General features: G+C 35.4%; 1 protein-coding gene across 1 annotated transcript in view; it reads left to right on the forward strand.

Annotated features, from left to right (window-relative positions):
• Window positions 1-14,832, forward strand: part of LOC128187711 (guanine nucleotide-binding protein G(o) subunit alpha) — a 29,489-nt gene that overhangs the window by 5,485 nt on the left and 9,172 nt on the right. The window contains exons 3-7 of the mRNA XM_052858196.1: window positions 2,250-2,520; window positions 3,184-3,226; window positions 10,638-10,779; window positions 12,656-12,816; window positions 13,590-13,718. Coding sequence (XP_052714156.1) covers window positions 2,403-2,520; window positions 3,184-3,226; window positions 10,638-10,779; window positions 12,656-12,816; window positions 13,590-13,718 — 593 coding nt within the window. The 5' untranslated portion in view covers window positions 2,250-2,402. The remainder of the gene's footprint in view (window positions 1-2,249; window positions 2,521-3,183; window positions 3,227-10,637; window positions 10,780-12,655; window positions 12,817-13,589; window positions 13,719-14,832) is intronic.

The following is a 14,832-nucleotide window of genomic DNA, read 5'->3' on the forward strand; positions in this document are numbered from 1 at the left end:
TTCTCAGGGTAAAAATAGATAAAATGTCAATTAAGAAGTCTTGGATTTTTTTTCCCCTTCGATTTCAATTGTACTTCTTGGACAGGTATGTGTATTCTCGCTAAAATGTATCAAAAAGTGACGGAAACAGTAGCCTGGAACATACTATAACAAACAATATTCACTTGTGTATTTATTCTTTAAAAAAGAAAAGGAAAATAAACACACACACAAAAACCAAAAAAAAAATCAAAAACAAAACAACAACAAAGTCAATGTTTGTACGAGCACGTCTAATTATATGGAACCAATGGGCTATTATTCTGTTACGAATAATTAAAGATTAATATTATGCTTGTAACTTTTTTTGTAATACATCAGTGTTATTTATATAATGTAATTTATATATGAACTAAAACTATCGTTTTTCTTTTATGAATCGTGCAAGGTTATTCATGTACGTTAAAACCTACAGAAGCGTAAATGAATAAAAAAAATTGTCAACTCAAATACGTGTATCTAGCTTAAGGTACTGTTGAAAGTTTTAAAATTAAAACCTTCTTTAAAAGAGAAAAGGCACCAGGGATACATTTAATTTTACCGAATTCTTTTTTCTGTGTCAGAATCAGGCGTTTCATCATTTAAAATTGTTGGACAAAAAACCCCGCAAGTTTTCATTTTATATTTTTGGGTAGAGAATTGAATGTCTCATAAATATTGTCTTTGAAGCTTTGTTATGTTTTAACTTGATAAAAAGGTTCGTGCAATAAATTTTGCATTCCTGTTAAAATATTCAAATGTTTGCAATAGATACATGTAACTCTGTCAACAAAAAGAAATAAATGAAATGTCTTTTTCTATGAGTCACTTTTCAAATTGTCATTATTTTAATCTGTTTATTTACGTTAATCATACTGCGCAGTTTCAAATACATGCTATTCAGTACGCGCCAAATCATATGAATTTTGACAAAATACGCAATTTGCTTCTAATTGCATATTTCTATTTCTAAACCAAACAATGATAAAATAGATATAATAAATGGCAGGTACAAGCCACATGTATATATTGTGTACATGCGGAAGGAATATTATTTAAACAGATGTTTTATAACAGGACATTCAATGAAATTGTGTATAAAATCCTTGAATACGAATCTTTATTGGACACATTTATTGTTTATCACCTATATTCCGTATATACGTACGTATAAAGGTGAGCATATCAATTTTTTTTAATAATTTGATGATAAGTCATAAATAAACATGCCTTTTTATAAAGGGTCCAAAATACAATATTGGGTACTTCAACATAGAAAGGAAATTAACTTGGATATTCTCAAATTAATAATCATGGGACATCGTTGTTTAAGTAAACACGATACTCCATGCTAAGCATTGATTTTTTCCTCCATATTTTTGAGCCACGCTTATTTAATTATTAACAGCTGCATAATAAGGCAAGAAATCGATCTAATTTTTATGCAGCCAACAGATTGGCGTTCAATTGTCACCTATCCCACCAAACGTTAAAATAAAAAAAAAAATTACAATTTCTACATAATATATAGTCTAAACTGATCTGAAATGTGAAATCGTGTGTCGCGCGGTTTTCTGCGTCATTTTCCGTTTGTAAAAATATCACGGAAGAAGATTGTAGCCACCGCCCTGCAACAAGATGCGCGAGGCGATGGTGAGGCTTACTCCATTAACATCAGAAAAACACTGACAATGTAGTTTCACATGTAGGATAAAAACAACATTCAACATTGCATACCGCTTAATTCGATAATTATGAATCAAATTTTCAATCTACATTTATAGTTTTTCCCTAGAAAAAAAAACAATAGGATTAATATATTAAAGCCCGTGCAACGAATGACGTCAGCTAGTAACCCCCGTTACTCGGCGATGTAGAATAGCTATATCCGCACTGGATCGATAGAACGAGAAACGGACGCATATTTAAATAGGCTTTGTTACACCGCTTGGTGGTAGATACAAGCATCCATGACCACATTTTTCGTTGCCAAATGATACCCGTCAGCAAGAGGCGAGATTATACGTTTATTTTGTTTTAACTTCCATGTCTTTTCTCCGGCGACAGTGGAAGGATGCGATATTGCCTCGCTATGAAAAAAGCCGAGTGAGATAGGTTTTGAATGCGGAACCGAACATCTTTCTTTCACTGTCTCGCTGTTTCACGAAGTCCAGACCGAGATTTGGCTTTGCACAGTGAATATATGTTAATATCGGTATTGAATATTTCAGGGAGTGGATTTTTAGTAGATATTTCACCCTGGATTTGAGTGTCGTGTGAGGAGACGGGGTCAACATTGGGATTAAAATCCCCCATCATTTCGGTGGAGGAGACAAATTGATATTTTGGGATCTAAACATTGTGGTGCATTATAATTTTCAAACATGGGCTGTACGATGAGCCAAGAACAGCGCATCGCTTACGAGAGAAGTAAGGCGATTGAGAAAAATTTAAAGGAGGATGGAATACAAGCAGCTAAGGATATAAAGCTACTTCTGTTAGGTAAGGGATGTGTGACCTCCAATGCTTCAAAAATCTATAAAACACGAAAATCCTACCGCTGACATCTTCAGCATTGATTTATGCAAGTTTCATCCGCCATTTTGAATTGTTTGGAAACGATATAATTTTTCAGTGGCAGGAATAAATTATGTATTATCTAGATAGGACGTATTCGAATTTAGAAAGATATAGGTTGATACATGTCCACTTTTTCACACAGGGTATTTCGGAAAGGAGTAATTTTATATTTGGGAAGACATAACCAATCGATAAACGTTTCAGATTCCTCGTACTGATAAACATCTACAACATCATTAATTTTTATTTTAAGATGTACCGATGAGGCGCCATACGGGGTCGTCTCGATAATGATATTATCTTGAGATAGTAGGGCGCTCCATGCCGGAAATTTTAGCAGTCATTTGTGTAAACAAAAGTTGCTTTGAATAATATGCGAGTAGTGTATCATTTTTATTCAGATAGATAGTGTAATTATAAAAACGCAGTATCGTAACGATTTTTTTTTCTCATGACACACGCCTTAGTGACGTTATGTATTCTTTCTTTATGTCAATAAAGATCAATGCGGCTCTGTGTCATGTTTTATTGTTTTGCTTTTTGATTTAACTATATATCCAATGAATGTTAAAATTTGATTTTTAGGTGCGGGAGAGTCAGGAAAGAGCACCATTGTAAAACAAATGAAGTAAGTAGTGAAATGAGTATATGGATGTGACGTATTCAGTATTGTACGTAAATGTTGTGTATGCAATTTGAACAGCTGTATCACTGTTATTTTACATCAAGAAAATAATAAACATGTTTGGGTGGGGATTTTCTTCTTCTAATTAGCTGTACTCTGACTTCTTATATCACTTCTAAAATCTCTTCAACAGCACAGGAAGAAACTCAAAATATACATACAATACGCTCTCTCTCTCTCTCTCTCTCTCTCTCTCTCTCTCTCTCTCTCTCTCTCATTATAAAGCTGTGCTTACGTTGCATGTCATGTAAATCTGTTGGACTTTATAACTTCCTATATCATTTTACACATATACACAATTATTTTCTTTTATTTCCGGTAGAACTTTCATTATACATGGTACTTGTCCGAAATCCCCCCTTCGTTTGCCTCTTTTCATATTGTACCAGACTTACTATGCAGATGTATTAATGCATTGTAAATACCAGAGTTACACACGCAGACATGGCAGCACAGAAAACGACCGCAGTGTGTAATAGTAAAATGATGGAGCCGCCATAACAACAGCAGCAGACGAATTTAGCATGACCTCAAGGCAAAAATCAGGAATTTGACCAATATGTATTATCAGCTGGTAATGAAGAGCTAAATACTGCTCAACATTTTTCTTTTATGCCGATGCACCGGACAGAGAAGCTAAGCAGAATAGCAAAAATTTTGCTACATGTATTTACGAGTCCTAATGGACCGATGGAAAAACTTGGGACCAAATAATCCATGGTTTTTGTTTGACGGAGAGAGAAAAATTATCGATCGGAAATGGCTATGTGACAGGGGTTGTGAATGGAGCTTTCATTTAGCACCTGCCTGCGGCCCTACACCCGAGGTGAAGAGCGGGGCCATTCACCAAATCAATAATGGGAAATCGATCGTGTATCGCGGGGAGGAGGCGCCTTATCGCCATCTGATAATAATATTGGAAGAAGAAGTGCAAATAGACTCGGCTTTAGACGGGTGATTTTTTTTTCAGCCATACTTATGCTTATCCATCTGTTTAGCGAGTTTAAAAATCGCTGTATCATTTGTCGCATAGGCATAATTCTCTTTAATTGGTTTAAATGTTTGAGAACACATGCTGTTAACAACTAACTATTACACATAAACACACGTTAAATCATCCAGTTACAACCAACACAAATGGCGTTATTGTACTCGTCTCCTTGTCTTTCCTTTCTTGGTCTTATCATGCTCTTGACAATAAGCTCAAATGAATCAACAACCCCAACCCCCCAACCCCACCCCACCCCACACTTCCTCAGGTAAAAATTAGCCTCACATCATGATCAATTTCTTTGAAACAAATGTAAATTTGTAATGGACGACAAGCATTGGCGTTTTAAAATACTTATTGAAAGCGTCGATAATTTGTAACTCAGAAATTTTGAATTATGTACAAAGAAACCGTTTGTAATGATACTGAATCCATTTTGGAAGAATTGAATTCTGGCTAAAAATGCCGACCAAACAAAACAATGTTATTAAAATCCATTGCACAGATTCATTGGCCTCAAAGGTATCATCAGATTTCAATATATAAACCTACATATTTAAATGCAGTTATATGCTAAACATGCTAAAATGTACACTATCTGTAAATCTTCGTACTTTACTATTTTTTTCTCTCTAGCATGTCAATGACATAATACTAGTAATGCTTATGAAAATATTCATAATAAACAATTCCTACTTAGTGTTAAGCCGAAACATTATTTATATTAACCCCCAATATTTCTATTCGACAGTTCATCTCTAAATGGCTTGGGTTATTTGCAATTTCATGTACATGACAGTTAACGTATGTGTAAACAATTATTTGTTGAATATACTACTAAAAATGGTTAAAAAGTGAAAAACAACCTGGAAATAGTCATGTCTTTGATTCTTAAAAAGTCTTACTATCTGCTCGGAACAGCACCTTGTCATTAATTTACTGGATGCATTTAACACGTTGCTTTGAAAATTTATTAAAAGAATTGTTATTTTATTCAGTACATAAGAGGTAGATAATAATCCTCGCTGCATTTCTGTTGGTTTAAAAGTTTTGGTCTTCTTGTTTAGAAACACGCATCTAATAATTATTATACAACGATGTTAAAACCCAAAGGCTCATTTAGTGGCCAGCACAATAAAACAAACAATGCATTCTAAGAATTCATTTTCTGTAAGTAGTTACATAGTCGTCAAGTGTTTAGTGTACAGATCGAGTTTCTTTCTGTTTTTTTATGAAGTATCCTGTTTAAATCATTCGCATCCTCTCGCTTACAAGCTAACACACATCCCCCACTGTAACATCTGTAGCATGAATGACACTCAGCATTGTGCAAAGGAGGTCACCAAGGGGCAGTTTCAAGTGAAACCTTGTCCTGCGTATTGACAAATCAGTAACATTTGGATCCAGTGCTTGAGACGGTCGTGTGATATTCTCTGCCCCTTGGAACTCTTCAAAGATAAACTTGTCCCCGCCTAAAAAGAGCACTTCAAATCTAATACTTTCTCCTTGTCATTTGACCCTTGGAAGACTTTCCCCCTTTCTAACTTGTATATTAGGACTTGGGGTGAAATGCAGATTTCTCTCTCTCTTTCTCTCTCTCTCTCTCTCTCTCTCTCTCTCTCTCTAAGAAAAATACAGACTTGCGTTTAAGAAATACACGATATATTCGTATATGTTTAACAATGAAAAGGCGCTACGTGCACAACATATCTGGTCTCTGTTTAAAACGGAAAATTTCAAGGCAATTGAAAATTTACTGAACAAACGTGATAAGTGATCCACTCAATTGTGTCAAATCTCTTTTTGAAAAAAAGAAAAAAAACCGGAACAAAACCCTTCATCTTTATTCTATTCTACAACGACGTGGTTAAACTTGTGATAGACACTACTACCACTTTGACGACGTTTAATCAGATTATGAATCAATACGTGACTCAAACTGTGGATCAATTGGCGGAATAGAAGGAAACTCTGTATAAAAAGATTATGCTTGTTATTCAACAAGTATACGGGGTGGTTAAGTACATTATTAGAGATTGGGGAAGCATCTAACTGACGAATTGACAGCCCAGATTAAAATTAGCACGGGAAACTTAGAATTACATATACTAGTACTTTATATCTTGAAAGCGTACAATATTCCAGATAACATTTCAGAGCTAACGTTAACTTTGCACATAAATACAAATCAAAGTTTTGCAGCGAAAATTGTATAACTGTGTTACGGTAGAACTCACATAGAGGCACATAAATGTGTTTTAAATGAGTCTTACAAAAGAAATCTACAAGTATTTCACTTAAGATACGTGCACTCTGCTTTTCTTGTCGGAACACATGTGTATACTTATATCAAACTAACAAACAACTTCATACCTTTCATGTAATTGTGTTATATGAATTTATATTCAGACATATGTTGCTTGTTAACTTATTATCTCTAGTCATTTACATGTACACATGCATGCAAATTCTTAAGATTAACAATGCGTCTAGTCTGAATTTCCTTTATCAAAGATGGTCGGGCATTATAATTATTTGCATTAGTTGGATACTGTACAACTCATGCTCAAGATTTATGATATAATGGTAGATGCTCCGACGTTCGTTCTTAAAAAATATAATGTTCTGCTGCAAGGCGATCATGTATATAATTCCGTTATTAATTTGCGTTAAATACAATTTAACCATTTTCTTTTTGTTGACCTAAAAAGGCTAAATGAAGCTCCATTCATCAAGAACTCAATTATCTGCCTTAGTTTTTTGTTTACACTTCACTATGACGTAAAGAAAATAAAATGTTTGCAGCAGGTTGATGAGATGTGTATACCACATGGTTAAACAAATCCTTTTCATTTTACACAGCATGCCTATGACGTGAAAAAATCGACGGCAGCATTGTTGCTATATATATCCAGAGGTTAATACACATTAGAGTATGTCAGATTCTGGGATTCTTCTCTTTTCATCCGCCGTTTCGTGTTTATTCTGCCTTTCTTCTCATTCGGAAGAAAAAAAAAGACCAGTTTTAAACCACGTCTTCACCTCTCTCTATATACTTTCTTTTCTTGATGCCATGATAACGGTAGATGCAAATGAATCTTTCATTTGCTTGTCACAAGAGAGCAACATATATCCGTGTCGTTTTAATGTACACCCAAGTCTACCGGAAGCAACTTCAGGATAGAATTGGAGGATCGAAATTCAACGAACAATCCGAGACAAGTTTGAAGAAGGCAAGAGCCGGTACATTTTTGATATGTACTAGCATTCTAGGCGCTTTAAACTAACGTTTCCTGGTACAAACCGCCATCAAGTGTTGTTAAAGTGTGTGGCATGCCTTTCTCTTCAAAGTTTCCTCTTACACGTGTACCATTATGATACCGCTAACCAAGATGGGGACTAGGATATTTCATATATAGAAAGAAACATTCATCATGGACCTGTTTTCAAAGATTTTTTGGTTTAGCTCAATATGGTTATTACACTATTCCTAATGTCATTTCCATAATTATGTTTATAATATGTATTTTTGACTAGCATGTGTCCAGAGTGTTTCTTATTCTATGTGAATTTTTCATTGTTTATTATTAATCTTGAGAAATCTCAAGAATCCACTCGTTTTGCAAAATCCTAAACATCACGCAGTGACGGATATGGTACATGGAATCCCAATGCAGTCTTTGAATTAACATACTGGATTGGTCGATAAGGGACCGTTAAGCAGCTTGTCCATAACGTGTTATTTGTGTTGATGAGCAGTATTTTTATCTTGTTTAAATACAATGTAAGATAAGAGTTACAGAAATTAGCAGGAAACTAAGACAAACAGAATTGCCAGCATCCGGATTGGCCATTCATGTTGGCGCATACTTGTCAACACATACTTACACATTAGCGCAAAGTGCCAGGGCAAGAAAAGAAAAACAACACCAAACAAACAATTATACTTTTGTTATTTATAGAACACTGACGCTTCTCTGATGGGGCCATCTTTTAAATGCTCCTAATTTGATAAAGCTCAATTATTTAACTGTAAAGAAAAAAACCAAGTACGCGAAATAAGAAAAAAAAAACCCACACAAATAAATAACTCGTGTAACTGTCTAGATTTAAATGTTTCGGTCTCTGATCTAGATGATACTGTAGACAACTTTGTAAATAAGCAGTTAACAGTCTCCGTATAGATGTTTAATTACGAACAGAAGCAAACATTTGTATCCATTATCAGTCACTGCCCACCCTCACAGTCCCGGTCCACATCGATTTGAAACCTATCCTATGTCAGCCCTTCTCCGTTCTTCGAGATCTCTGTTACTAGTTGCTATGCTGAGTGATGTCTGAGGTGGGTGCTTATTTCATGTGTTTTAACCTCCGTGGATCGATTTGGTACACATACAGCAAGCCATTATCAGCGGAGAGACGGAGCCTCATCGATTGATCACACAGATTTGCCCCCTTGCTTTGATTTCTCAACAACTATTGCACGCACATTTCATGTTCCCAACTCTGCGTATCCCCCATGTCTTGGTGATGGTATACCTGCATCTGTACGAAAGATTCAGTGAAAAACATACACTGTCAGATAGAATATATCGGTACAGGTCTGGGCATTGGAAAAGTCAACCGTTGAATGCAAAAGAAAGGCGTTTTACCAAAGCATTGGAGAAATCAACCGCGCCAGTTGATTTCTCCAATGCAAAAGAAAGGCGTTTTACCATTGCTTGGCATGTCAATGTCGCAAGAACACCATAGGAGCAAGGGTAGGGATCAAAGGAAGCAAGGTGTCGTCTTTCTCTAGTGTTAACGTGTGTTCAGCAAGACATTGAGGAGAGGAAGTGGTGAATAAGCTGGTCTTGAAGTAGCATGATGTCTAATCCGACTTCTACTTATACAGAGATTATATCTTGTTTGCGCAGTTTGCAGACACTTGGCTCTACCATTGCATGACTTTGGTTTAGTGTAGACCAAAAAGCTATTCAGCACATTTGTCACAGATGGGGCACGAAAGTTTGCTATAGAAAGAATAATCTTACTGTGTCCAGGTTAAACCCGGTCCTACCGGTCCGTATGGCATCTATCATTTTAACGTTAGAGCATTCTATGTAGAAAGTTGTATATTGAATGTTCATTATTGTTGAACAAATTAATGGCTTATTCACAATAAACCGCATATGAGGAGCAGATACATTAGGTTATTCGGTAAAATTGTGTTCGTATGTCGGACCGACCGGGTCTCGCAGGAATGTACTTTATGGTTGTATAATTACAGTGTATTAATATTTCTCTTTTCACGTTTGTGTTGTGTATCATAATTCTTCATTACTCGGCAAAGGATAGTCGATATAGCACAATGAGAATTCCGCTTAAACCGTGATATCCATTATGATATCATGGAGTACTGCTTTGGTATTTTCCTGACTTGCACTATCTATATCTCTTATCATATAACCATTAGACTATGTCGTAACTGCTGCAGATGATTCACAGAAAGCCTACACATAAGTAATTCATAACTTATTTGAGAGAGAGAGAGAGAAAGAGAGAGACGAGAGGACGTAGGAAAAAATCTTCGATCGAAAATGCAGCTTTGCAAAAATATCACATCCATTCGCTGCATGGACTTGTATTAAGACGAAGCAGACTGTGTCGTATATCGATCTGTGGGCATGGAGTCGGCGCTGATCGATATTTCCTCGCAAATATAATGGCGAAAAACACCGGCCTGCTATCGGCCTGTCTAAATAGCAGCTAAATAAGGCTGGTGATGGCCCGCCGAGAATACAAATGAACATCTTACTGGGTTATTTTTACTTGCTACTAATCTTTGAGTGGTATTTTCCTTATATGAAGCAGCATTTTCATACCATTGGTCTTTTGTTTGCACACACACTCTCACACACACAAAAAGTTATACGTATTTGCAATGTGTAATTTCGCGCACACACATTACGCACTCAGTTTGTGATACGATCGAGAAGTGAGTGTATGCATTCACAATATTATAGTTCTGCTGATAGTTGGTGGATTTTTAATAAAATAAATGTTGGAAAGAGATTAGTCAGTATATTATCCTAGGTATCAAGTGTTCTCCTTGTGAACAGGCAGAGATTATAATATTTTCAAAATACTTATTCTTATTTCGCATTCTGGTTAACTTTCTAATCCAACAAAACATGTAAAACTTTAAATGTTGGATGCATGCACCATTTTTTTTGTAGAATTTTCAATAAATTCATCAGGTGATATAAAATATTTGAATAGTTCATGCACTATAAATGATAATCATTTTGTTTCGGAAACAAATTTTTTTTGACAATTGTCTTTATTTATAATTATTTTGTTGTTGTTTTTTAATCTTTACAGAATTATCCACGAAGGAGGTTTCACTCAAGAGGATAACAAACAGTACAAACCCGTCGTGTACAGTAATACTATACAATCCCTCGTGGCCATCATCCGGGCGATGGGGGCACTACATATCCAGTTCGCTGACAGTGAACGAGAGGTATACCAGTTGAATTATGTATATGGATATATATAAACACACTTTTATTGTTACAAAGTGGCATAAAGTTTTATATAGTATTTCACGTCTCATCAGTATTTGGGGTTCAAATCCTGTTCCCATTTTTCGCCAAGTCATGGATTTTACGAACATTCAGCGAATTATGTATGAAGTAAGACACTGTGGGGATTGAGATGCTTGGGAGGGGGGACTAGGGGGCATAAAAAAATAACGAGATTCACCTAAAAAAAAATGTAAGACAGAATTCATGAATTCGTGAATCCATTATTTAATGAATCTAATAAGAAAACAGCATTCAATGATGCCCATTTTTTGCAGCGAATACGTTGGGTGAAAAAAGGGCGGGGTTGCCAAGTTGTTTTTGCTTCTTCTGGCTTTTTAGATGTTATTCGCAATAGCGAAATGGTTAACCAGATCGTCTGCACGATGCACAGACACACATCGGCTCTCCGTTCATTATTTAGCAGGTCTGAAATATAATCACGTTTTCTCTTATGCCCTACAGATTTTCCTCCATTGATCGCTGTGGCAAGATAAATATTAAATACATGCACTTTCATTATGAAACCTGCTGAATCACGAGTGATAAAACTGCATCGTTGTCAAATTGAAAGAGGAAGCAAAACATTAAATGCAGTGAGGGAAAAATTAGTTCATTGCTGTAAATTACCGATGGAGTGATTCAACAATTCGCGAATGAAGGCTAAATAAACATAATTTCTGCCAACTGCAATTTACTGCATACTTTGCATATATTCAAATTAGCTAACAGCAGCAATATCGGCATTACGGGAAAGTACATGTAGATTGTCTAATGGAGCTCCGAAGTCTGTAGTAGACTGATGGAAATTTTCTTACGTGAATTTATTGATATACCAATCAATGAAACAGTCGGCCATACTTGGCACACTTTAGAGAGCGCGGGAGATGACAATAGGTTGTTATAGTTACGAGAAATCATTCATGACGGTCGACCTCATTCATAGGTAGCGCTGTTTGGATCTTGCGCGTATACGTACACTCGGGATTGGGGCGTGGACTCGTTCAGTGAACTACCGTAGGGAAATTCCTGTCGGTTTTTATCACAATTCATTTACCGCTAATTGGAGCGAAAATTATGTTTAATATATGGATTTAATCAGATATGATTTAATTAACAAACTATATTAGTGATTGTGAACATCTCCAACCTAACTTCCCCCACCCTCCCCCATACCCAGCTGATCACCTTTTTCAATATATATACAAAGGTAATTTTCTTTAAACGAATAAAGGGCGTTATTTTAAAATTATTTGAATGGAGAGAGGTATTTTGAGGGAAAATGGGAGAATAAAGCTTGTAAGATACTAGTAAATCAAGTGAGAACTCCAAGACCCTGGTCCCCCCTGGTTTTATTAGAGTCCTATACTCGTTGATTTGGTACCCGTCCCGACGTTCTTTTACCAATAGTTTGGAATCATAACGATGAAGGAATCCAGACGCACACAAGTAGCTGTTGGGGAACTCGCCAGACTCTGGCATTTGTGTACATGTACCGAGTGGTGCCAATGGTTTTATCTATATGTATATACACATCAAAAAATTATTTTCATTAATCATACGCAATCCTCTCCTCTCCCCCTCCTTTGGTTGTTGATTTTGAATATTTGTTGTTATTGTCAAATAAACAATACGTAATAAATAATTCAATGAAGCAGTTCCAACAGTACATAGTCCAGAAGTTTATTAGTTCTTTATAAATTATTCCAATTAAGTTTCATGAGGTGAAACTTACATGTATAGTACCAAAATATATATTTTGACACAAAACAACTTTCACTGAATCAATCAAGAAATAAACATTCTTATTTCCAGTCGGACGCAAAGATCGTCCTTGACGTCATATCCCGGATGGAGGACACGGAACCCTTCTCAGAGGAACTTCTAGCGGCCATGAAGCGACTCTGGACTGACACCGGGGTTCAGGAGTGTTTCGGTCGCTCCAACGAGTACCAATTAAATGATTCTGCAAAATAGTAAGTACCTGTACCGCAATCCAGTTACTATATATTTGTGTTGTACTGTATCCATTGTCATGTTGTAAATTTTGAATTTACCGGGTGGCAGTAAATCACTGCCACCCGGTAAATTAAAAATTTACAACATGACACCATTATACTTGGAAATAATCGGCGGTAAAGTTGATTTTATACAGTTGGTGTTAGAATGAGCTTTTGCGAGTAAATTTCGCAAGAAATGTTCAATTTGAAAATCAAATACTGGGAGGTAAAAAAAAATCGCAAAACAACAAAATGCGATTGAAATGAAGATGGCAGTCAATATTTTTTTGAAACCACTTGTTTCAATGCCGAGCGCGCATTGGGTTTTTCGCAGTGGAGTCTTATTTTAGAGGAGATGTAGCTGTGTGAGAAACCTCCTCGACAGCCTCAATAAATAATTTATTTTCTGCCGCGAAACACCTCTCGTCTTTATTTCGTTAATGCCGACATCAACATATGTTAGAACCATGTAGAAAGAGGCATTACTTCGAGGTAACTGACGTCGGCTTTCTAAAACGGTGTTTACTCTAATCGAAAGAATGAGTCATGGAGTAGAAAATAAACTTCAGAAATGTATTTTTACCGTCTGTATTTAATAAAAAGTCTCTCTCTCTCTCTCTCTCTCTCTCTCTCTCTCTCTCTGATAGCGTTAAATATATGTTGTTATACCCAGGTGTAGCCTCAGTGCTTTTCAATGTATTGAATTGCAGATAAATACTTTAACTCAATTCATTTTCGTATTTCTATAGTTTTCTAGACGACTTAGATCGCTTAGGAGCAAAGGATTACATGCCCACAGAACAAGATATACTACGAACCAGAGTTAAGACCACGGGCATTGTGGAAGTCCATTTCTCTTTTAAAAATTTAAATTTCAAGTAAGTATTTTACGTATTTCGTACGTTTGGGAAACACAATGTTCAGTGTTAAGCTAATTTTAATGTGACCGGTATACAAACGAGTCTAAATGTCGTGTTCTCATTTTACTATAGGGATATACCTGTAATATGCTATATTTATATAATGCTTTACGCATAACGCCAAATTAAGTTTGAACTTTCTCAAAATAACCTATGACTAATATTCATTTTTGATCTATAAATGATAATTTCAAACGAATGATTTTATTATGACATTTTGAAAAAGTTATAAGCAAATATCATTCAAATAATAAAGATCGTAGATCTATGCGCATATGGAGAAAAGACCAAGGACACACTTGAAGTTCACTTAGAACTCCTTTAGAGAGTTATCCTCAAATATGTATTATTATATAAGATGGTTATTTAATTTCTTTTTCTAGAGTAATATCTTTTTCATATATATATAAAGGTCGTGTGCCCATTTTACAATGTGTGTTAAGTAATGTATGATTTTGTAATGCTAAATTGAATTTTCACTTAATCAATACATGTACAAGTTTGTAAAAAACGAATCTTTCATAGTACAGTATTGTTTAGAACCATTTTAACAAGAGCTTGGACTTTGGGTAGTTGTGTCAAACAGCAATGTGACGTAGGCCTGTCTATTTCTTTGCTGGCCACTCAGCTACATGACTCTGAAATCAACAAGATTTGTCTGGCTCTTGAGCAAAGACTACGCAATCTGTGTATATTTCACTTGAAACCAGCGTCATTTTCAACTTGTTTTGACGCAAGAAAAAGATAATTAAGTCCTACTGAAAGTCCAAGGTCTTGTTATAATGGTTCTATTATCAAGAACCATACGGTTCATAGGGTTAACAGATTAGACAAAAATACATGTAATGTGTAAAAAAAAATATAAATAGACATATGACTAATCACAGTCTAAAATCAGTCTGCGAGATAGTAATGTATTAATTTGAATGATAAAATAGAAATTATAAATGTAATCGAGAGTAATATTTAACTAAAAGAAACCCAAATATTTTCTATTTTGTTTTTGAGCCCTTGTAAGGGTATTTGCCCAAATTATATAACTCTTTGATATTTTTTCTTGACAATAATTGAA

Source organism: Crassostrea angulata, chromosome 6 (assembly GCF_025612915.1).
Source record: "Crassostrea angulata isolate pt1a10 chromosome 6, ASM2561291v2, whole genome shotgun sequence".
Taxonomy (NCBI): domain Eukaryota; kingdom Metazoa; phylum Mollusca; class Bivalvia; order Ostreida; family Ostreidae; genus Magallana; species Magallana angulata.